The sequence below is a fragment of the Amblyomma maculatum genome, chromosome 9, assembly GCF_055883805.1.
Source record: "Amblyomma maculatum isolate TAMU_Amacu chromosome 9, ASM5588380v1, whole genome shotgun sequence".
Classification (NCBI taxonomy): Eukaryota; Metazoa; Arthropoda; class Arachnida; order Ixodida; family Ixodidae; genus Amblyomma; species Amblyomma maculatum.
In genome coordinates, this window is record NC_139352.1 from 100421017 (window position 1) to 100445484 (window position 24468).

The following is a 24468-nucleotide window of genomic DNA, read 5'->3' on the forward strand; positions in this document are numbered from 1 at the left end:
GCACGTCTTGTAATTCACTTAGAAGAGTGAATTGCTGGGCGAGTTGGTTCATGTCTACTAGGAAAAAAATCAGTGAAAAAAAGATGCAGGACAAGAGAAAACACACACACAGTCGCAGGTGACTGTGTGTGTGTTTGTGTTGTCTTTTGTCCTGTGTCTTTTTTTCACTGATTTTTTTCCCTAGTAATTCACTTAATAGTCTGCTTTCTTGAAGATGAAAGTCTATACTTTACTATTTATATGGAAGTTGTCTTATGTTTAATTACACAATGTAAAGCTTATAATTGAGACCTCTTAGGTAAAATTTTGCATCAGTAATGACAAACTGGATGGTGTAGCACTCTTCACATCACACTACTTTTTCCAGCATTGTTTGACAACATAAGAGATTTGGAAACTGGAAGCCTGAAGCTCCAGATTGAATCTAAAAATGAGAATTCTTTAATGTTCCAAATTGGTCCAGATACGAAATTTTAGGGCTTCAAACTGCACCTAATTTAGCATTCCTGTATTCCAGGGTGCTCCAGATAATATGCTTCATATGTCCAAAGTGCAGTTTGCCAGTACCATCACTGCGCTATTCCCTGAAGATTTCATAATTGTGACTTCAATAATAATTTTTTTTTTCAATGCTCGTCACCTTCCTTAAGTGTATTCCTTATGCAAAAATATTGCAGTACTTCTACTCTGTTCTTGGAGTCAGCATTAACTATGCAAATGGCATGTATCTTTGCTGTTAGCTCTCTGGAGCTGCTCATTTTAAAGTGGCATTTGCAATAATCACGAGTTATGCATTATTGTGATATAGAATGAATGTCAAAGCTTATCTTTGGGCATTTTTTTTTTTTTGCCGATTGTTTTTCTGTTAGTCTTTTTTTGCGCTTACTTTTCTCCCCTACGATCATGAACCAACTAGCCCAGCGACAAGTTTTATTTTTTGCCGATTCTTTCTTTAAAATAATAGTAGGTGTACTGGAGGTTCTTTGTGAGACTGAGTCAGGTTGTGCTCTGGGAATGTGCTCAGTACTTTGTGGCTACTGTTTTGGGGGAGGCATGGCTCCTGCTACTCTGCACTGATGGGCAGGGTTAATTAACCATTAGAGCACTCTTTAGGCTTACTTCGTTCTCTCTGCTAATTGTCCATTACTTCAGCAGGCTGTTGTCATACCTGTAGCTATCTGTTTAATGTCTAGAAGCTGATAAGGTGAATCTTTTCGAAATAAATTTTGTGCAGGTATTCTGCAAGGACACGGGTACCACCCTGGATGTGCCATGAAGCTACGTCGAATCACCACAGCGCCATCCCTTTTGCGGCCTGAAAAGGAATGGCACTCTCGTGAAAGATAAAATTGAATGTGGCACAGAGCACCTCGCTTTGTTGATCGCATATGTCATTCTGAAAGTGTGTTTTGTTCAGCATTCTTTTTTTTTTTTTTTTTTGCATTGTCTCTCTACAGGAAGTTGCTGAGCTGCTTACCTACACATGGAATTGATGAGTACCGATCTCGCCTGTGTTGCTTTGTGTGTGTTGTCAGAGCACTGTCGCTGACAGTCCCTTTGCGTTGGCCCCTTACAACTTTGCCTAACAAGCTTTGTTCAGAGGGACGCTAAAAGGAAGTGCACATGAGAGAAACTTTAAGAGACAATAAGTAACACTTGGTGGATTATCAGTAGCTTCCTTTTTTTTGTGTGTGTGTGAAAGGATGCCATTGTGGTTCAGGGAACCACAAAAGATGTCTCTACTTTCTTGCCTCAATTATTGCCCCTTTTCTGTGCGGAAACATTATGTTTTTATGCAGTGTTATTTCTAGTGTTGACAAATGAGAGGCGCCACATTGAAAGGGCTCAAAGAAACTGCCAGTATTGCAATGAAAAGCAAAAGGAAGAAAGTTGCAGGAGCAGCAAGTATGAAGCATTTTTCACACCGATACTGTCTTGTCTAAATAGGCCCTACTTTGTATTTCTACAAATACGTTATTACTAGAGGTGATGGTTTGAACTTAAAAGAACAGAACACTGGAATTTAGGTCTCAATTTTTTTTCGGCGCAATGGAAAGATTCATGTCTCCAATGCTCGATTCCGTAGCGGCTTTGGTAGAAATGCTGTTGAAAATGTGTGCCAAGAATTTTTCAATCAGTGCATGCACCCGTTTTTATGTAGTCTGATGCTGGAAACTATGAGCAGTGAACGCTATGATGCCTGGTGGTCGACAAAGAAGACGTACCGAAAACAAATATAAATTTTACTCGCCAGACAGTAATTAGACATTTTTTGCTTTGAGTAACATTCTTTTCAGTTTCACACTCAAGGCTGTTACGGCACAATAACGCAAGCCCTGTTATTAAGACAAGCACTCCTAGAAGTAACAAGAACAGTGTGCACTTACGAAAATCGGCAATATTTTGCTGACATGTAGTCACTTGGGGTACTACACTGAAAGTTAAAGGGTTTCTCCCCTAGACAGCGCCTCAGTTGTTTTTATGAGATTTTCAATGACAAATTAAAATTGGAAAGCCTCTTTTTTATATTTTAGTGCTCGATCTGTACTATATAAGGCAAGGTCTTTTCATCTCTATCATAATCCTATGACATATTTTGGCCAGTGTTCTGTCCCTTTAAGACCTGTTGACCCTACAGAGCTGGAGATCCACCATATGTCCCTTTTTTGCGTCCTAGAAAGGCTATCTTTTCTTCCTGAAATCTTTCAGTATGTGTCTTTTTGTGGAAGGTATGAAAATCGATAGACATTCTTTAGTTCGATATTTTAGGCAGTGAACCACTTATGACTTGTCAAATGAAAAGGCACAATTAGTGGGATTCATTCGGGTTGGTTCTTCCCCATCTACCTACCTTTGTGGCCTGTCAAAACTCTGGCCTCTGGGTTCTGACCGGTGCTATGCAGCCTTGCAGTAATCAGTTGACTTTTGGCCAAAACTGTGGTTCTTTTAATGCATGCTGATTTGTCAGTTTAGCTTTGCTTTGTGTCTCCCCTGTGCATCCCTGCAAATACATTATACCGTTCTTTTCTGTGCAAACAAACCTCCAAGGCTGCTTACAAGCATTTGAATGCTACTGCTACTGGTAGGAGCTCTGTGGTAGCACTGTTCCAGGGTCAAGAAAAGCCTTGTGCTTCTGTGAAATTCCATTGTGTGTTCAAGTACACCAAGTGGCTAATATTGACCCAGAGTCCTCCACTCCAGTGCCCTTCATAGACTGGATGGCAGCTTAGTAGCACAAAGAGTGCTTTCTCCTGTAATGTACTCCGTGGAAGATATTTTCTTGTGGCCATACCAAGTTTCATGGTGCATTGCCTGGTGTTGAGTATGCTTCAAGTGTAAGCAATTGGCACTGGTCAATCAGTTTCAAAGGTTCGTGTAACGCTTTCCTTGGGCTTGTAGTCGTTGGATGTGAACTAAACACAGCAGTACTTAGCTTTGAGTTAACCTCAAGGCTCAATCCGACCTTCACTTATAAGCAATGTGTTTTATTTGTGTTGAACTGAGTGGCAATGCAGGGGCTAAGTAAGTTAAAAGTGACTAAGTGATGGGCAGATTGAAATTGGCCTGTAATGATAGGATGCCATGTTCTGAGGGCAGAAATGCTGCTTTAACTGGAATAGGAACCTTTGTGAACTGTAAACAGCCTAACAACAGTGCGTCATTCTCACAAGTGAACTGCATATGTTTTGACACTGTTTTTCTGGCATGCATGACATAGTCTAGCCTGCAGTGTAACTCACTTCAATGCCCTGGTAATGGAGTCAGTTTGAGCATAGAGATTTCAATTGCATTGGGAATAATTTTCATTTGCAACTTTCTTGGTAAGTAGAGAAAGAGCCTTGGAATCAGTTTAATTATATAGAACAAAACTTAGAGTCGTCCTTATTGCCCCTTTAAGAGCACAGATAAGGGTACTGATTTTAGATGGAGTTGTGAGATGCAGTTGTTTGGGCTTTCATCTGAGAAATTTTGATGTTGCAATACCGACGGGATACCCATGCAATGTTCGGCTGTTTCAGTGTCATTTTCCTTTTCTTTTTTTTTTTTTAATGCTGCACGTCACATTGCAGTGTGTTGAGAAACTTGACATTGAGTTTCTTTCTATGCATATTTTGCCTTTACGGTGGCGTGAAGGATTGTTGAAGTTGTTTTGGATTCTACCTCTGCAAACTACCTTGCGATCTCTTTTCATTGCATTCTAAAATCAGAGTACAAGTGAAAGTCAAGGTCCAGTGACAGAATCTTTTTCTTCTTCAGTTCATACTCGGCCCACTTTTTGTGAAGTGGGATTTTCACGTCTGCATTCAATCTTTTACTTTGTGCTGCTTTGCTGGAAACTAGTTCTCTCTTGCATTGTTCTTTCATTCATGAGTGGCGTATGTAAATGCTTACTGCCGTTCTTGCCCTGCTTCTGGATGCATGCTGCCACTGTCATGATTAAGTGCCTTAACTGCACGCTCTGACATGGTAGTGTGCATCCGATACCGTCGCTTTCTTAGGTTCTACAGTTCATGATGAGTGTTGGAAATGTGCCATAGGTTATGCAGTGTTTTTATTTGGGTAGTTGTCATTCAAAGTGCTGCTATTGTGCAGGGTGGGAACAGCGTTGCCAGATTGGAAAGTGGCCGCGACACCAGAACCTCGACGAAATTTCCCCAGATTTCCCCAGAATCCAAAAAATGCTATAAAATGATTACAAATGACCACGAAATAGCTGTCATCACTCATTTGATTAAAATAAAAGCATGTCATGCAGCCCCAAATCATCACTTTGGGCGTCATATATGTATGAGCGGAACCCGCGTATCATATCATCGGTGATGACGAATTTTGATCACGCAGAACATTATGACCTTGGCACATCTGCCTGGATGACAATGTTGAGCGAATCCGTACAATGGCATCCAGAGTTTTCAGCGACTCTTGCTTCAGAACATGGTCTTCACACATGTGACTTGACCGAATACCCGCTCCACTGCTGCATTTGACACTGGGCATGAGAGACAGGCCAGTGCATACAATGCCAGTTCCTAGTAGGGCTTTTCACCCATGGTGTTTTCGTCTTTGAAAACTTTGACCCATAATGTTGCAGAGTCCTCTGGAAGTTTGCCGCCGAAGCCGCGGCCTCCTCACTCCAAAGATGCATAACAATTCCCCTGTATTACACTTCAGTCACTTCCGTCCAGGTTTCCTTCTCTTGAGATTGAGTGGCCGCTTGCGCATCCTAGTGCTAAACGTTTGGATCAGCAGCGCCCCTGAGTGGTTTTCCCCAGATATCACCAGATTTTGTCTGGTGTAGTAGTTCGTGGACTTGGACACCAGGACCTCCAACAATTCACCAGATTTCCGAAATCTGGTGGCGAATTTCACCAGATGGCAACGCTGGGTGGGAACCTGTTGGTGTGAATTTGAATGCACCATAGTTCACTGCTGCAAAGTGAAAGAGGAATTGATGATGTGCTCATGAGGGCAATTTGTTTTTTGCACGCATGAGCATCTCCTTCTTGCATTGTATTTATGCATAGTTCCTTGATCGAGCAGAGAGATAATGGTTGGGATGATGACCCCCCCCCCCCCCCCTCCCAAAAAAAAAAAAAAAGGAGCTTTAAGTATTTGCAGCTGCAGAGGAGCTATGAAAGATGAATGTAAAATTGTTCACCATGGTTGAAAATTGTGTTGCATTGTGCCGGATTTAATTGCTCAGTACTGCAAAATGTGCAGAAATTTTTTTTCTTTGGGAAGCTGATTACTTGTGCAGCTGTTACAATGAGGCAAATACGCCTTGTTGTATACAGTGTTCTCTGCAAGATACCGTCAAACCCACTTATAACAATTCCGCTCGGATATAACAGTGAACAACCACGGCACCTCCAGCTTTACAATGTGTTCTATGCTAAAACAAACCGCATACGGCAATACTCTCATAGTAGATTATCTGTTATAACAGTTGAGTCTGGTCACTGAGCGCCAACCTTGACAGAAGAAGGGATTCATAAATAAGCGAAACCTGTATAATATGAATTCGTTTAATTCGAAATCTCAAGTAATTTCAACAATTTCTACAGCCCCGTAATTTCTAATGCAAATTTCACCATAGAATCCGAAGCGGTCGCCCTGTTAATTAGAAGGTTTTTGGTGCTTTGCTGGAATGCTTGATCAAAATTTCACTGCAAACAAATGGCAATGGCACCTCGGAGTTGTGAACTGGTGCCGCAAATTGATACTTACGCTTCATATGCTGTAGCAGCCTAAACTTAGATCTCCCAGCACAAAAAACACCACTCTGTGGTAGGGCTTGGCGACCCCTAAAGCACCCCCCTGTATAAGTGGAGGCGTGCTTCACTACAACATGCCCTCTGTGCCGTGCTTGGCTCGTCCAGTTGTGCAAGCCTGTTTACGTTCACTTTATTATGTCGCGATTGTGGCGGGTGCCGTCCACTGCCGCAAATTCATTGCAACGGGCGAGAGTAGCAAATGCCTTCTTGAGCGAACAGCTCTAAAAAGCCTCTGCATGGTCACGGCTGACCACGTGCTTACGGATGGAAGGATGAGGGAGGTACGCCCAGCGTGTTCTCGCAATGAAATATTTAGCGTGGGCCAGATTTTTGTTGGGTAATTTGAAAACTTGGTTAATTCGAACACTTTGCTCGGTCCCAGTGACTTCAAATTAACGAGGTTTTGCTGCGATTGTACCGGCCAAACCACCAGTGTTAAAATCTTTGACTCAGCTACTTGAAGCAGCTGTACGCCTTGCAGAGAAATGTCAACAAGATTGTCAAAGCTGTCTGATTATGGGTTTCTGCACCTGGGAATAACTGAAAAATGTGAGCCACTTGCCCCTCATTAAACTTTTTGTTGTTTCGCCTTAACCTGTTAAAACAATTGTCGGTTATATAACGATGCTATTTTCACGGCTATTCAATAGTGCTATAGACCCTTTACAGCGCGAGCGCATGGGCGCTGCCATATTTGATCATGTGACCCTTCCGCCATCGCCGGCCTTCTGGTTTGACGGCTTCCGGCACGCTGGTACAATCTCTTTCTCTATGCTGGTACTCGGCTGCACGGTGCGGCGTACCAGCTTTCGCTGGGGACAACGAGCTTGTAGACAGGCAATAAACTTCATGTGAATGCCTATAGTATGTGTAGGTGCTAAAAAATGTTTAATTTAACCACGTAAATCATTTATTGCGTCCTCCTAAATGTCTGCATTGGCTAGAACGTTTCGACAAACCCATCAGCCGTCGACTCTGTTTTTTGTTTTGCTTTTTTTGATCAATTTCCTCTCAAGTGATCTTTGTGGAAAACGTGACTTTCTATGGAACTGAATAGATTACAAACTGATTATTCCCTCAAACTTATTATTTTTTTTTTAATTTTCTGGCGCAAAGGACAAACGCATGCTCAGACTATGCTGGCTGAGACGCATTATGAATGTTCATTTAACATTGTGCACAATACTTACTGCTCAATTGGACGCGCGTGTAATCCCCGACAATTGATAAGATATAATTTTATCTCCTGTAAACGTCCTGGCTTCAAAAGACTATTACGCTGCTTGAAGGCCGCATCAGGCGCTCAGCGGCGTTCACCTGCGCTCGGGCGAAGGTGACTGGAAACTGCACCGGAATTCAGAACGCACAGTACGCAGCCCGAGCAAGCGGGGATATATAAAAAACCTTATCATGGTAAATTTCATCATTGGCCCGTGCATTAGTTTCATAAAAGCAGCAGTTATTACATGTATTTCAGCAGTACTTGTCTCATTAAAGTTTGGTTTTGTTTGTGCGGTATTACGTCCCAAAGCGACTGAGGCTATGAGTGGACGACTGCGGAAATTCCCATCCCCTAGGGGTTCTTTAATGTGCACTGATATCGCACAAAACACGGGCGCCTAGGTTTTTGGCTCCAGCGAAAAGCAGCCGCCGAGGCCGAGATTCGATCCCGCATATATCCTAAGAAATAGTACCTAATTAAAGTAAACAGATTCACTTACATGCCCACACTAACTTTCCTTCTCTGCGCAATCAATTCGTATAACTGCATAGACATTAATAGCAACGTCAAAGTAACTCTTAACGCCCTGCGAAAAAAACTCGGCAGCAGTGCAAAGACTCAATATCCAATTCCTGAGAAAGCGTCAGGGTCGTTCTCGCATTCCCATGGCTACTGCCGGTGCTAAAACGAGCTGGTGCGTGAGGTATAGCTTTTCTTTGCAATTAACAGGCGCTTTCTTGTCCCAGAAAGGAACATGAACTCGTGATACATCTCCCAGAAAAACGGTTGCCTAGGCCATGATGTGCACCTTATGTAGAAAGCGTCTTCTGTTCTTCCGCCAATAAACAACAAGGTCATTAGCTCTACTTCCTCGCAGAATACTTCGACAATACAGATGACACCTGCATCAAAGCAGCGCTGTTTAAAAGTCAGCTGGTATTCTTACACAAGATACACAGCAGCAGTTAGCACTCCGCGCCGATGCGTTCCGAAGGCCAGCAATGACGGCCGTCCTAGTGGCGCCACCTGTTAGGGAAGAGTGGAACTACTCGCTGTAAACGGTCTATACGTGGGTTTGGCGGTAATATTTCGATTGCATGAAGTGATGTTCTTTGCTTTTTAAAGTATGAGCTGACTTAAAAAAAAAAAAAAGATATGCAATTTACCATGACAAGTGAGCGTCCTTACTTTGGCACAGTAATGCTTAAGCTTTGGATAGAGGCTAGTGTTGTACTTCTTCATTTTCTTGTAACGATTGTGTTACCTGCACGCATGTGGTAAAGCAATCATACGAGGGGATGCAGATAATTGAGTGAGCAATGGAGTGATAGAACAGTGCTGTGGATATCAGGTATGGAAACTCAAAGGGCCATATACTGAGGGCAAGAAAAAGATTGCTTCTTTTTCTGTGCAAAATGAAGAGCCTAGAGGAGAGGTGTGGACACTGCGGCAGGCTGACAGCAGGTGCAGCGTGTCACCTTTAAACCTTTCCACAAAAGTGTCTGGGAGCCTGTCGCATAGGACATTGTGCCATTTCAGTTAGAGGTGGCAGTTGGTGCGACTAACGTGACTGGCTACAATAAAAAGAAGCATAAGTAGGCATTGGTTTCAATTTTTACTGTGGTTTATATTTCACATGCCTGTAACATTTTGCAGATAGAATCATTACTGTCTGTTCCATGCATTTATTGTTTGGAATTTCCAAGTGCTGCTAGGGGCTTTGCAAGGTTTTACTATATATATGCTAATGTCTGATTCAGATACAAATGAGACAGGTGTGTTTGTAGTTAATAATAAGTAAAAACTCACATTGAACTGCTAGGCATTTTTGGAACCTGCATGGGCTATTGACTGGCTTTCCACTCTTGGCGTAGTGAGTCCTAATGCAAAATCTGGCCTGACTTGTCAGTCACTGCCAGTCACACTTTTCGCAGGAGGTCACTGGACTGACTGCTTCGAGGCAGTGGAGCAGGACGACGGCCTGACCAGCTACCGCTGCGTGCGGTGCCCCTACGTCACCGTTCGGAGGAGCGATCTCTCTAGGCACCAGGTGACGCATTCGGACCAGCGTCCCTTTCAGTGTCCCCAGTGCCTCAGGACGTTCAAGCGAAACCACCACCTGGGTCGCCACCAGCTGATACACGCTTCCAACGAGGACGCCTCTTTGCGACCTCAGTGTTGAAGGGAGGTTATAAAAGGTGGAAGACACTGGAGAGAGAATGCAGGGCCAGTGATGGAAGAACATTCCAGCACCCACCTTTGTGTTTCCCAGTTTTCTCGTCTCTCTCTCTCTCTCTCTCTTTTTTTTTCTGTACTCTTTTGTGGTCATTTTGCTGTGATTGCCTCATTAACGGCACAAGCACGTCCAGTCTGTGACATTGGTGCCGAGCACATGTGGTTGAGCGTTAATAGCTAGTCCCGGGTTGTCACATTGTCCAGCATTCTGGTAAACATTTTTGGAAGGCGTGCTTATTAGGTCACACATAAAGCGTAAATGCATTCTAAACAGTGTGTTGTTGGAGCTTGCCATCCCTGCAAAGCTTTGCTGTCATGCAGGAATGTACAGTCACACCGAGTACAGTGCATGCCTTATTACTTTGGGTGTGTGAATATTGAAATTTTCGGAAATAAATGTAGGAAAAAAAAATGTCTTCGAATATAAAATCAAATGTCGTATATCTGGTCAGTGAAAAAAAAAATGGAATGTTGAAAAATAGCAAATATTGTTTGTCTTGTTTGTTTCAGAATTCATATGGTATTTGCAGATAAGATTGAGCTAGAATTGCACAGAAGTGTATACCCTACTGAAAGATCCAGTATCAGTTTCATACAAGACTTCATATATCAAATTTTTGTACAGGAAAGACTGACATGGAACTTGGTGGAGCTGTCATATTGCTGCTGAATAGAGTAAACTCTCGTTAATTCGGCCTTCAAGGGACGAGAAAAGAAAAAGTCCTAATTAACCAAAAGCTTGAATTATCGAATGTGCTTAAAGAAATTGCCGAAGAGCGCTTGCATCACGGGGATTTTATTTGATGATCACCTGCACACTTGCTGTCTGAATTTAAGATGAAACCAAATTGGGAAGGTTTTTGTTTGCTTCTTTAAGCACTATTGTTTTCTTCACTGAATGTTTCTTCACTTCCGCTGAATGTTTTTTTTCAAACACTTCGCTTTATGCAAACCGTTGGGGATGCTATCTTCTCAAAAGGAAAGGTCCCTCTTCGCAAAAAGCTCCTATTGTGTTTTAAAGATGCACCGTGCACGTGGTCGGTCATTGTGGTGAAGTGTGCAGTGCTGTGAAATCGTGATGAATTCGAAAATTTTCAGTATATTCAATAGTTTCCAGAAAAATCTCGAATATCGGCGCTTGCAATGCGAATCAAATGACAAACATGTCCAATTAGTATTTGAAATTTCTAATATTCGTGCACCCCTACTTATTACAGCAGAAGAGATAAATAAAGGGAAGTGTAAAGGAAAGGGTTCCCTTAACAACCTGCTTCTCATCCCTGATGACAGTTAAGTCCACATAAGTGGTTATTGGCTGTTGCTGTGGCATTGCAGGTAACGTCGTGTGTGACTGTACACAAAGTGCAAGTATGTTCTGCAGATATTCATTTGAATGCTAGTTCCACGTTGCTGCCCTGGGTTATCTAAATATTGCTGTTTTTCATTTACACTTTGACCTCAACAAAGCCTCTCTCTTGCCGAAATCTATATGACCTGCCTACAGGTCTTTCTTTCTAGTCGAGTTCAAATGTTGAGCTTTTGGCAAGCTGTGTTTCCATGATTTTTCTAATTTTCAAACATTTCTGTGAACTCCTAAAATGTCAAGACCACGAGACATGCATAACAGGTTAGAAATATAATGTATGCTTTTCTTGTCACCTAGTCTGGAAATCTCTGGTACACTCAGACGGTTATTGTTTTTTAGTTTCTTTACTATTTCCTGCCCTGTGTTATTAAGCAGTAGATTCAGTGGTTCTCATTGCTAGCTCTGTTGGACAACACTTAAAGTGCTGGGAAATTACTTTGCTACATCTCTGTTTTGTACATGGCAAAAATAATGCTGAAATATTTTGTAAGTGAAAATAACTTTTGTGATCAGGGGTTTGTACATGGTACCAAGAGGAGAGAGACTCATGTGATCATACCTTAGACATTTCAGCCAGCCTAATAAGTGAACATTTCACAGTGGACAAGTGGAAACAGGAGCTTGTTTCAACTTTTGTAAATCAAGCTGGATTGCTTTGGCTTTCAATAGGATACATATTTCGTAGGAGGGTACATGTGTAATCCAGTTGGTGAGACATCAGGCGGTTAAAATGTACAGCAGACAGAGAGGCGACAGCATGAGGCAGTAATTGCAATTTCATTGCAGTGCTTCATGGCATCTTTTGTAGGGTGATAAATTCTTTATAAATACCATTGTTGTCGCGCTTTAAGTCACCTTTAGTGTTTTTCTTAATCTGTTACAGCAGCTTTCATTGGAGATGTGCACAGAATTAAATATTTGTCGTTCCCTGTGTTGACTTCTTAACGTTGTAAACTTGAATATCCATTGGTGAATGCCAATTTTTTAGTTATTTTTGGCTTTTTTTTTTGTTTTTCTAAGTTGGAATTTTGGTTGGCTCTGAATGCAGCACTACATCCTCTGAACGCAGCACTACATCATTAATGTGCGAGGATAAAAACATTCAGTCAAATGTAATTTAATTCTTAGTGCATTTAAACTGGTTTTGTGCTGTTGGTCAAAGATGACAGCTTGCTTTGCAGAATAAGCAGCGGTATTAACACATACCTCAGCAGCAGACTGTGGTGCTATCCGCTTGTTAGTAGCTAGAATAGCACTGCTTCATCTTACTGAAGCATTGCATCTTCATCACTGCATTTATAACTGAACCTAGAAAAGGTGCTGTTTATTGTGATTGCCCAAACTAGTGTTGTTTGTGACTCAAGAAGATGCAATATTTATTTGTATGTATGCATAGATCTGCGTAGTTTATTTACTTCGTGGCTGTGCTGTCTCAGTACGTTGTGACATATGCGTGCCAGTGGCAAGTACTGTCGAATTTGTTTGCATTCCGAGTCATGTTTGTTATTGGTTGTTTGAAGATGTTTACAGAGGAGCTTAATTTTGCTCACAGTTGCCATTTATGCTGACGCTAGTGTGTTTCTCTACTTTGTCTCGATGTGGAGCAGTTGTTTGTGTAAATTTCTCCCGTGTGGAAAATGCAACAACTTGCTAATAAATAGAGAAGATTTTCTCAAAATAGCAGTTGGAGTTATTGTAAGCCCGTGATCATTTTGTGACTCTATATTCTAATGGGGTGAAAAATTATTGGCAGCTGGTGGAACTTCTTATGTTCGGTATGTTGGGTATATTTCATGCTATGTACTTTTAAACATTGTTGATCTGTTTTTTTTTGTGTGTGTGTGTGTGTGTGAAGTACTCGATTTTTTTCCTTCGCATATTCAGCAGCTGCGAATTTTATCGTGGCATTTTTTAAGCGTTATTGTGTTTCACGTACCTAGATGACAATGAAAACCAATGACCAAGCCTGTTTATTCTTCGCGTGTGTGCTAGGATCACTTTTTTTCTTTAATCAAGGTGTTTAGACTTTCAAATGGAAAAGACTATGGGGAAGTGCAGTTCTACATACTACAATAATGTGCCAAGAGTAGTTACGACTTGTTGTCTTGCATGCGGGTATAGTAAAGAAAGTTATAGTTTGAGAAAACTCTGTAGCAGCAAAGCATGACTACCGAATGTCTCAGTATCAATGCTTGTATAAAAGAACTCAGTGGTCACTAACACCTGGGAAAGTGTAGGAGAATGTTTAGTAACAGCTGCCTTCTCTTGTGTGGATATCGTATTGAGCTTGTTATCTCGTTATGCTTAATAGTCGAGTGTTGATAGACTGAATTATGTATTTTTCCTAACTCGTCTTGCACCGAAGGCCTAATGGTGTTCAGTAGAAGGTTAGGTTTAAGCTACAGGGAGTCAGAGAATAAGTAAATGTCAAGACATGGTTAGTTGCATGAGGTTAGTTGCATGAGTGAGCCTAACATTTTATTTATTTGCACATATATAATTCAAGTTTACACCCCTTGGCATCTCCTACAATGTGTCCAATACAAAGTCTCTTTGATAACGCATTCTGTTGAAGCCGACTATAGTTGATAGGCTTGGTTAAGCTTAAGTGTTTAACAATAGCTGAAACTCAAAGGATCCTTCGAATTGTACTAAATTCTAATTAATAATTGTGCTGGAATTCCTACATTGATTAAAGTCTAAATCTGAGCTAGTTGCTAAGGGTTCATTACATTACATATGCTCAACAGATAAGTTTGGGGCCCAGGGGTCTGCTTCTAAGCTATGAAGTGGAGCTGCTTTAAACCCTGCAAACCAAATCATCTTTTGACGTGTGTGGCTTGCTGCAAGTTTGGTGGCATTTTGTGCTGCTATGATGTGCTCCTGCGTGCTTTGTGCAAACTCTGTGGTTTGACTAAGCATCGCACTATCGGCCTTTTTCTTTTTGAACAATTGCTTTGCGGCTTATATTTATTTTCATCACCGAAACAGTAAATGCAGGTTGTTTTTTTTTTCTACACTTTCGCTGTGGTGTTCACACTGTTTGTTTACGTGCTACTTGTAGAATAGCCTCCTTGCTATTTCTATGTTTGTACACAGAGTGACCTAAATGAATGAGTGGTCTGTACGAAGAAGTACAGATGCACGGATGAAGGCAAGGCTGCGAGTTGAGAGAAGTGAGCAGTGAATGTTGGTGATCAATATGCAGATGTCTACGAGCCTTGACGAGAGACTTTATCCTTGTGAATATAAAATTAATGAGAGGCTGAATGCATTTTTTCGGCATGAACTCGGTAGCCGAAAATACATTTCTTGGTCTATCTGTATAAGCTCTATTATTACGGTCCTTTAACTTCCGATAATTACACATCATGTTTTACTCAAAATTTTTGGTGTTCATGGAAGAAAATTAACTCTCAAAGGAATTGTGCAAGAAGTAGAAGAAAAGAGTCTGTCAGTGCAGTGCTTAGCCAGACTAGCAAGCTCCCAAACACTATTTTGGAGCATGATTTTTGCACACTGTGGATGCGGATAATGATTGAACAGTCGCCGAGAATATCTCGATGCTAGACGGCCCGGTGCCCTTGCTTCTAAAAATGACTTGCAGCGTCAGTTGCGCAGTGACTGCTATCCCACACCTCCCAACATAACATTGAAAGGGCCGCTAGTGTTTTGGAAACTAGGGGCAATTAGTGCTAGTCGAGGTTCACTAGGGAATGAGGCTTACTCATTAGGGAAACAGCAGATGCAGACTGTGACTGTGTTTTCCGAATGGCATGTTCTGCTGGTGACCGGCCACTTGTTCGGTGCTCTATATTTTTTTGTGAAACCACGTTTGTAAAATGTTTGCAGCCAAGACATTTCCTTCTCTACTGTACTGTATGGCTCGGTTATTCATCATCACCGTTCAGAGTCTCATGATAGCGAGGACAGCTCTTGTCCTTAACCCTGTGGCACTCGGAACTTTCGTGGATGCTTTAAGAGCATGCCTTGCAACCAAAGGCCTCACACTCATAAAAGGAAAGGAACCGCACACTGTCAGTTGTCACGTTAGTGTCACACACTGCCCCAAACGCGTGTCTTTGTTTCCCTGACACTAATATCAGTTCTTTTTTTCTTCTCAGACAGTGTTGCTGTTATTAATGTTTGATCAGAAAGGGTGAAGGAATAAAACTTGCCTGCTTTTGTTTTCAGCGCGAAACATGGCTTCCCCAAGCTGCTCGGGGCAGCCCGACTCGCCACGGACGGCATCGAGTGGCACCAGGCTGCGCCTTGCCTCTCCGCACCACCACACGACAAGGGCGGCAATGCTTGCGGACATCCGACGCACGGCGACGGCAGTGGCTTCATCGACGCCACAGGGCGCCGCCCGGTACAAGTGCCCATTCTGCAGCAAGGCCTTTGCTCACCAGTGGCACCTTGGCCGGCACGTTCGCATCCACACAGGCGACCGCCCATTCCAGTGCCACGTGTGCCCCATGGCATTCAACCAGAAGAGCACGCTCATCGGCCACCTGCGTCGCCACACGGGTGACAAACCCTACCAGTGTCACCTGTGCAGCATGGTCTTCTCCTGGAAGAGCACCCTTGTCAAGCACCTGCAGCAGCACGCTCTCCAGGCCACCTGACACTGTGCTGGCTTTCACTGAGTTTGCGAGTGTATCTTTTTCATTGTATGTACTGTGTGGAAGTGCTTTGGTAAGGGGTACAACTTGAGCTATGGTGGGGTACAACTTGTAAACGGCAGTTGTCAGCAACAGTCTATGCTCTGCATGGTATGATGTTACTCCGTTAGACTGTCACGGTAGCAGAAAAAAATCCAGATTTTGACATCTTATTTTGCAAAAAAAAAAGAGTTTGAGGCATTGAAATTTTCACGCCTTAAGTTTTGTGTGGAGGTTAGTTCTGGTTTGGTTTGGTTTATGGTGTTCAACGTCCGAAAGCGACTCAGACTATGAGTGATGTTATGGTGCAGGGCTCCAGAAATCTCAACCACTCAGGGTTCTTTTACGTACACTGACATCGCATAGCACATGGCTGCCTTGCTTTTCGTCTCCATTGAAAATCAGCCGCTACGGTTGGGTTTCGATCCCGCGTCCTTGGCCACAGTAGTCGAGCACCCCAACCACCGCATCGTTGCGGCCGGGCTCCTGTTGTGGTCAGCTTTTTGTTTAGGTACCCACAGGAGGATAGCAGTGGGTTACTTGCTCATTGCTGACAGTGTGTGCTGATGTTAAGCGACCCTGAACTGATATTGATGGCTGTATTCTAAAGTAACAGATCTGTAGAGATGCTTTTCAGAGCATTGAGGTCAAATTTAAGACCTGTGTTGGGCCTATGTATTGCTAATGATTTAAAAAAAAATTTGTTTCTGTTAATTTTTCTTTTTACTTAGTGTGTGCAAGTGGAGGGGTGAAATGAAGAGCATCACATTTAATCACCACGTTCTTCTATTTCAATAAAGCCAGCTTAAGAATTTGTGCAGTGCATTGCCAACTGAGTAATTCATACATTTTAATTAAGCCTAGTAAGTATAAGTTGTATTCTACTGTAGTTCGGAAAGCTCTAGTTATGATCTGTGGAAAACTAGCAACTCATGTAGAGGTGGCATCCAGTGCGTGATATGCAATGTACCAAAGTCAAGAGAAGTGCTCTCCAACATAACATTGCCTCAGTATTTTGTGAGATGTGTATACGCGCAGCACAGTTGTAAACAAAAAAAAGTGCCGTCCTGCATGTTTTGTGTAATTAATGCCGACGGGATCTGGTAGAAGTTGATGCTCCTTTTATGGCATACTTTTTGTTTGCTTGGTTAGATGTCAACTGGTGCATAAAATTCCGAGCAAGCCCCCCCCCTGCCGATTTCACTGCTAATTTCACATTTCCACGCCATTCTGAGAAAGCACCTCTCTCTCCTCCACACATCACCCGGCTTCCTACCTTTGTCATGCATCTCACCCATGCAGGCAGCACTGCCAGCCCCATCCAGTCCCAACTATCAGAAACATCGTTAGGGGTTGGGTGGGGAAATCACTGCTGACGGTTGGCGTCAGATGACCACTGCGAGCAAGACATCCAATGCGCACGACCCTTAGAGCAGAGGTCCGCTGTCTAGGCGGGAGCTCATGATGAAATGAAAAAACACAGTTCGTAACATTTTTAAACAGCAATCCAAGTGAAAATCTTGTCGGCGGGCGCCAATAAGTTTGCTTTAACGGTGGCGCAGCGAGAATACACTGTGTAGCAGCTCGCCGACGTCTCGATGCACACTTTTCAGCCCAATTGCCCCAATCAGAGATAAAATGTTAAAACTATGTGCACTGTGTTCAATAATCTCTAATTGCCTGCACTGAGAAGGGAGTGTTTCCATGTGCATTTGGAGGGATCAGTTTAGGCAATGCCATTTTGGCACTAATTTTTGCTACACATTCCAGAAAGGCTTTAGCCAATGGAGGATACAATTCATAACTAGCTGCCATGTTTGAAGAGATGTGTGTGTCAAGGCTGTTTTAAAAACACGTCCTCTTTGGCAAAGTATGCAAGGATGTCTATCACTTTGCAAATGGAATGGCTGCTCTTATCAGTTTGGTCACCCTGTAGCTGGGCTTTACTGATTAATGACAGCATTGGATTTTTATTTGACCCTGTATGACTGATGACAAGTGTACACACAGTAACAATGATCAGAGTAGAGTGTAGTGCTTACGGCGTCTGCTTTGCTATAGGGCTGCCTAATTCCAGAACATTTATGTTGTTTTTACTGGGAAAAAGCATTTATACAGTGTTTCACTACATTAAACTATGCCGTATAGCACATTTACACATATAAAATGCGATCATGAATATAATGCAGGGGAGAAAGGCTTTGGGACCTTTGTGGTTTTGAGGGGGAAAATGGTTCTAAAGATTCTATTTCCATTTCTGTAGGAACCTCTCTACACTACCTGAGAGTTGAACTCTCATAATGCAAACCTCAAATAGAGTAGTTGCATTTTGTCAGGAAGTCTTGTAGTGATGATTCCTCTTGTAGTCGGTTACTGTTCAATTGGCGCAATGCAATATATGATTGAGACACCTCAGGAATAGTGAATAGATAACCTGCACCCACAGAGAGGTGCCAGTCCATTTGGTACAGGACTTGGCAAAAACAGTGATACAAGTAAAAGCCCAGGTTATAACACGAAGCCGCATATAATACGACATGTAGTTTTGGGATAACAGAAACGAAAAAAAAGTTTTCATCTGCGTATAATACGAGCGAGGAAAGATCAGTAAAAGTATTTATTTGCACTACATTTCACGGTTGCCCCGCAAGACGTAGTACAAGCTTCACGCTTTTGCATCCAATGCCACCGTGCACTGGGCACCAAATAGTGCCACAAACCTTCATACGCCGATGCTGGTTCGCTTCCCTTCTCGCACCATGAGGAGAAGAGCATCTCACATTCACCCTGGCAGTAGCGGAAGCCACAGGGTCCTCAGTTTGTTCTAAAACCGGTAGGCCACTTCCAGCTTTGACGCAGAATGGCAGTGCAAGAGCTGCCGGCTAACATACACCATGCTCGTGCCTCTTCATGTCTAACATTGCGCTCAGAAATGGGAGGTATTTGCCCAGGAAATGTTCTCCAATTCGGGGTTTTCCTGATCGTTGTCATCCGATGTACCGTTTGCTGAGAGTCCCTTGCTAAAGACATCTTTTTCTTCAGTTCCTCTAAACGCGTTTGGTATCCCACATTTCTCGAAGGCGCGACCGACGCGCTCCTTGGAAATGCTGGCCAGGCATCCGTGATTCGGCTGTAGGGCATGGCCAGTGTGGCTGGAGAAGCCTGCGAGAGACCTCTACGTGCCAAGTAATTCTTTTGCCATCCCTACATTTTGCGAAATGCGATCGACGTTCTTCTAGTCGCGTGTGCGTCGCAGACATCGTGGTCACGAGGATCGCGGGGTCAGCATGGCAAAACTGAAATCGTTGGCACAGTCAGCCGATGCCACCGCCAGATAGCGCCTCTTCTCGCTGGAAGCCTGATGCTGATAGCACTGATTAATACCGAGTCCAGAACTGCGAATTTAGGCTAAAATTTGAATGCGTGTGGAATTAGCACGGAAAAGCTTCTTGAGGTTCTGGCCTTCTATCTTCATTCCATACTCATGCATTCAAGGAAGAGCTATTTGTTCGAAAGCAGGGTGTATGCATCGGTTACTGTTAAGCACCTGTACTTAGGAATCTTCTGCTTCCTCATGCATATCATCAACTGGTCTAAGGTTTGCGCCATACCAACTAGTGAGGACATTTCGCTATGTTGATGACTTTCGTGTGGTCTACAAAAGGTTGGATCAGTCTTCAGAATGTTCTGTGGAAATGTGAAAGATTTTATATTGATGAAAAAATTACTTGAAGAAGGTCAGCTCCAGTATCTTCACTTAGGGTTGATTGCAAGCAAGGATCACTTGTGCTGGTGCTATGCCCCATGGCCCAAGGAAGGTCTACTGCCATACTGTTCCTCGCATACAAAGTTAATAAAGAGAGCAGATGCATTGATGGAAGTGCACCTAGGAGTTCATGCCATCATAGACTGGAAGAAGGCTCGGGAATCCAACTGAACTGTTTACATAAAATTGGATTTTTTGGTTCCCTCATTTCCAGCTTTGTGTTAAAACTTTTGAAGGAATTCCGTCAGTCAAGCCGGCTGAAGAAGCTATAGAGAAGAGAGCCATCATGCTGCATATGCACAGAATCAGTCGCGTTGAAGAAAATAGTAGGATGGTCTGGAGTGCATCTGATTTCATTCGCACCCAGGAAGCTGAGTGTGCTTTGCAGAATAGTGAACGATGGAGAACCAAGACCACATCGAGATGCAAAGAGAGCCATGATAAGTTCATCACTTTCGACATTGAAGTAATTTATGAAGTCCCGCTGTGTCGTGGAGTGTCTTATGTGAGTCAGACAGAACGGTGTATAAATGACTGCATAAGAGATTATACCAGTAGTAAGCAGGATGTGGCAGTTCGCTGGCGAAGCACCTTTTGGCCTGCGAGTGCATTCTGCGCTTTGCTCAATGCCATGTTTTGAGGTGGTACAATCACCAGCACCAGTGGAAGGTTTATGAATGTTTCGTTATAGGCAAGAAAGGTGTGACATGCATATGCACCGTGGATGGTGTTAACAAGAGAAGAAATTAGTTATCTGGACACTCCTGATGGCAAGCTGTAACAGCAGGTACATTCCTTGCTTTCTCTTTGTTCTTGAGTTTGGTTGAGTTCTTTTTCTGGGTTTTCTCTTTTTTTTTTTTTGCTCTTTGTTTCATTTTTTCCTTATTCTTTCTTTTTGTGGTTTTCATCAGAGTTTCTTCCAGTTTTATTCTTCTTGTGATTGAGGAGGAACAAGATGCACTAGAGCCATCAGTTGTTATTCAGCGCAGTGTTTGCTTGTTCACGTCTTTTGCTCTACATCCTTTTTGCGGTGTGCTGTTTTCATTAAATGCTTGCAGCACATTCCATATAGATTGCATATGAACTCACACACGCATTGTTCATGATGCTGAATGATCTCCGATTCAAAGTTGTCTGTGTATGGTAGTGGCATCAGACAAGTTACTTTGTAGCAGTAGGCAACATAACTTGAGCAGTGTATCTGCCTATAGTGTTTGAAGTCTCATGATGCTCGAGTCCTGCCTAAAAGGATTCAGATGAGAATGCCATTGAGACAATGAGTTCCTAAGCACCTATTCTGAAGGTCACATGACGACTACAATTTTTTAGCCAGGAGTAGTTTTTGTGGCAGGTTATTTTTGTCTTTTCAAAACCGACTGATAACAGTATTCTCATGCAAACGAAGCTCTGTCCTTTTGAATGTTTACAGTGGTAAACTGGCATGGCATTAACATTTTTGTATTCAACTAGAGAATGAGTGTGTGTAAAAAACAAACAGGTCTTGCTGTCTACATTTCGTTCCTGACTCCCGACACACATGAAGGAGCCTTAGCAAGTTCTCGTTAACAACTCTCAAAGCAGGGTTAGAAAATTAAACATCTGCCACATATTTTCAAATGTGTCAATCAAAAATGCCGCATAGAGCATTCTGATTGCGAATCCTGGTCTACTTTCTTGTTCTGCTGCTTTTAAATGCTCCTTTGCCTGAGCAGTTGTTTTTCATTGTCAGATGCCATTCTTTGTTTCCGTCAGAAGGAAATGTTTTTCTTCCTAAACAGTGTTTTCAGGCCTTAAGAAAAACAACCTGTTATCGTATTTATTCGAATGTAACGTGAGCTTCTTTTTCAAGATTTTTTGCTCTCCAAGTCTACCCTCGCGTTATAATCGAATATACTGCGATTCGATTGGCCTAAAGCAGCGCCAGGGTGTAGCCATATTGAATCCCTCACCACTCGGCTTCCGCGCTTTTGCGACGTTATGTTGTCAACGAGGGTACCAGGGAAGCCAAATCAGCCAAATCCCAATTCATCTAAAGTCAAAATGATGTGCTTTTTGCTCATAGATGTAGCACAGGGTCACGTTGTCACCTTTATCCTGCGCTTGTCACATCTTTTCCAGTAGATTAGTGCGGTTACTTCTGTTGTTATTGCATTTTGCATGATGGCAATGTGCCGTGCGCAGTACGACGCTCACTTGAAAAGAAATGCTATTCTGATAGCAAAAGAAATTGAAAATTCTGTGGCAGCTTGTTGGCTAGACATCTAATCTACCATACGTGGGTGGTGGGTGCAACAGGAGGTGATTTTAAATGTGAGCCTGACTACAAAGGCTTCTGAAGACGTCATCGTCTGGTAGAATGAAAGTGAAAAGGAAGACTCGGTTCCCAAAAACTTGACCTCTGATGACGACAAATGAGCATTTTTGATGAGACTGCAAGAGCCACAATGTCTATTAGAGGTGCTGTTTTAAGTGCTTATCTCGCATTACATTCGTGGTTTTAGTTTCTCCCATTATGCAATATACAAAGTCGCCCGTCGCGTTACATTCGAGTAGATATGGCAGTTTTGCTGAACAAAATAACACTAACAGTTAACTTTTGGTATGGTTGTGCAAAACTTACTGCAAAGTGTCACGGTTAATGGAAACATCAACCATCAGAATGCCACCAATTTTCAAGTGAACGCCTGAAGGATAGGGAAATTTTTTGTATTTCAAAGCTACCTGTTTTGAAATTCAGAAGAAAAAAATGATGTTTGTACTGGGGGCAAAATATGTCTACACAAAATGGTGAAAGATATGCTACCCTGCCGCTTCACACACACAAAAAAAAGTAACATTAATGCATTCGTTATATGGGATTTAAAAACTATTTTAATTGCAGCATGAAGTATGCTAAATTCACGTGAAATGAAATTTCCAAATAATGCTTTGCAGCCTCAGCAGAATTTATGAGCTCAGTTTCTGCAGTGTTATGTACATTGGGTGTCAAAGCGTTTAAGAGGAATCAGTTGCTGCTGGGATTTTATTCCCTGCGATGCAGCATAAGGTGTCCCGGTTAAACAGTACCCCTGGTGTTAACCATTTTACATTGTGTAGCTAATATTGTGCAACTAGGAATTTGATAGAGCCTGCTCTTCTGGAGCCATTTCCTCTGCCTTTGGCTGTGGACAACACACACAAAAAAAGAACGGCCTGAAAAAAGCCTTAAGAATTGATAGGTAAACTCAGGGAATTTGTGGCAGTATTTGAGATTTCTTTTTTTTTCTCTTTGTGTAGTCGTTTGCAGGTTTCTTAATGAGAAGTTCATTGATGTAGACTACTTGCTATGCAGGGTTGAATTTCAGAATTTATATAATGTCACAGTGACCGTAGGTGTCTTTCTATCTCTTTTGAAGAGCCTTTATGCCATGAATGTGTGAGTTTAAGCTTCAAATTAAAATCATGCTCAGATTACGAAGCTAATTTCTCGTGCACTTCCTTGTTCTTCCTCATTGAGTTGTGGGCCTTTGAGGTGCAGGGATAATTAAAAACTGCAGTGCCTGTATGCTCTTTTATTAGAACTTCTTGTCTTTGCTCTTGTAGCTAGGTAGCAAGAAAAAAATAGAGCACAGCAGATTTGTCCACAATCAATTCGTTGACAAATTAGCTTTTTTCTAACCACCTAGATACAAGCATGATGACAGGATAATATAAATAACAGAGCACGTAGGCACCGCACTGTGCTTGCTACTTCTTATTGCGATTGTACACCACGGTTTAAGCATCATGTCGAGCACATATCCCAGTCAAAGTTCATTCTGATTACGCCTACTTATGTTCTAGATATGGTTTCTATCTGCTTGCATGGAGTTCCTCTGGTGTACATTTGTCCAATGTAGTAAGATGGGTTCCGATTGTAGTACTGCAAAACTGTTGTTCTCCTTGTTGTGCTTTTTTGTACTGCTGTCTCTGTTGTTAATTGTCTGCCCTGGGGCTTATTCTTTCACCTTGTGTCTGCTTTGCTCACGCCAGTGATTTTTGGTAATTTGTGCATTTTTCATCACATTTAGAGTTTGGAACAGTTTGAAATTTGTAATTTTGTGTTTTTATGTGCAAAATGTTTACTGGGTTTCTTTTGGTTATTTCATAGTTATCTTGCACATTTTTTTTTCTGTGGGTTTCAGGGACATCATGTACATTTATTTAATGTTTATTTCTTGTACTTGTAGTTTTCAAGACTAGTGCTTTATTTATAGATCTTCTTTAGAATTGAGTAGTACTATGCGCTCATGTTTTGGGCTGTGAATTTTCCTAAAAAGCATTCATGTTTTTACAGCGTTTGGCTGACCAACTGGTGGGTTGTCTCTCATTTTATGTGAGATTGTGAGCTGGGACTTATGTACAGGTTGCAGATTAGTGGGCGAAATAAACAAGCCAGCATGCCCGAACAGTGTTGATGTCTATTTCATCCATTCAGTTTGATCTTACATTGGTTAACTGCAGGAATTTTTATTTCAAGAAAATGGTGTTCTACTTCAGGCACAATAGTTTTGAAGTCCTGACTTATTTTATATGAGGAAGAAGCCTCACACGGCGGCATTCTTATTCATTACACATTGTAATGTGACTCCATCATGTGACCTTGTTGTTAAACTGCTTACATTACTGGAGTCTGAAAATACAGTACTTGATGTGGTCATGTTGCTCGCAGCTGTTTTTTTTTTTTTTTTTTGTCCAGTGTGGAGTGAAAGGAAACTTCAAGCACAAAGGCCATTTAGAAGTACAGTAACATAACATGTGCTTGTCTTATGCTTTGATTCTTCAGCTCATTTCATGCATAGTGCAATAGGTGCTTTATTCAGAATTTTTTACTGTGAAAGGCTTATATATTTATTATTTCCATGGTACATATATACACACATATATATATATATATATATATATATATATATATATATATA

The 24468-nt window shown here is 42.1% G+C and overlaps 1 protein-coding gene across 1 annotated transcript; it reads left to right on the forward strand.

The window, feature by feature from the left end:
* Nucleotides 1-6511: 6511 nt before the first annotated feature.
* On the forward strand, nt 6512-24354 carry LOC146180038 (uncharacterized). Its single transcript, XM_084580310.1, has 3 exons — nt 6512-6556; nt 9320-9678; nt 15264-24354. Exons 1-3 carry the CDS (start codon nt 6512-6514, stop codon nt 15724-15726), a joined length of 867 nt encoding a protein of 288 aa, XP_084436436.1. The 3' UTR covers nt 15727-24354.
* The last annotated feature ends 114 nt before the right edge of the window (nt 24355-24468 follow it).

Excerpts from the sequence above, each read along its gene's own strand:
- LOC146180038 (XM_084580310.1), top strand. The coding sequence starts at position 6,512 with ATGGTCACGGCTGACCACGTGCTTACGGATGGAAGGATGAGGGAG. Across the intron at positions 6,557-9,319 it reads CGGATGGAAGGATGAGGGAG|GCATTTTTGGAACCTGCATG; the intron begins GTACGCCCAGCG and ends TTGAACTGCTAG. Across the intron at positions 9,679-15,263 it reads TCTTTGCGACCTCAGTGTTG|GAATAAAACTTGCCTGCTTT; the intron begins AAGGGAGGTTAT and ends GAAAGGGTGAAG.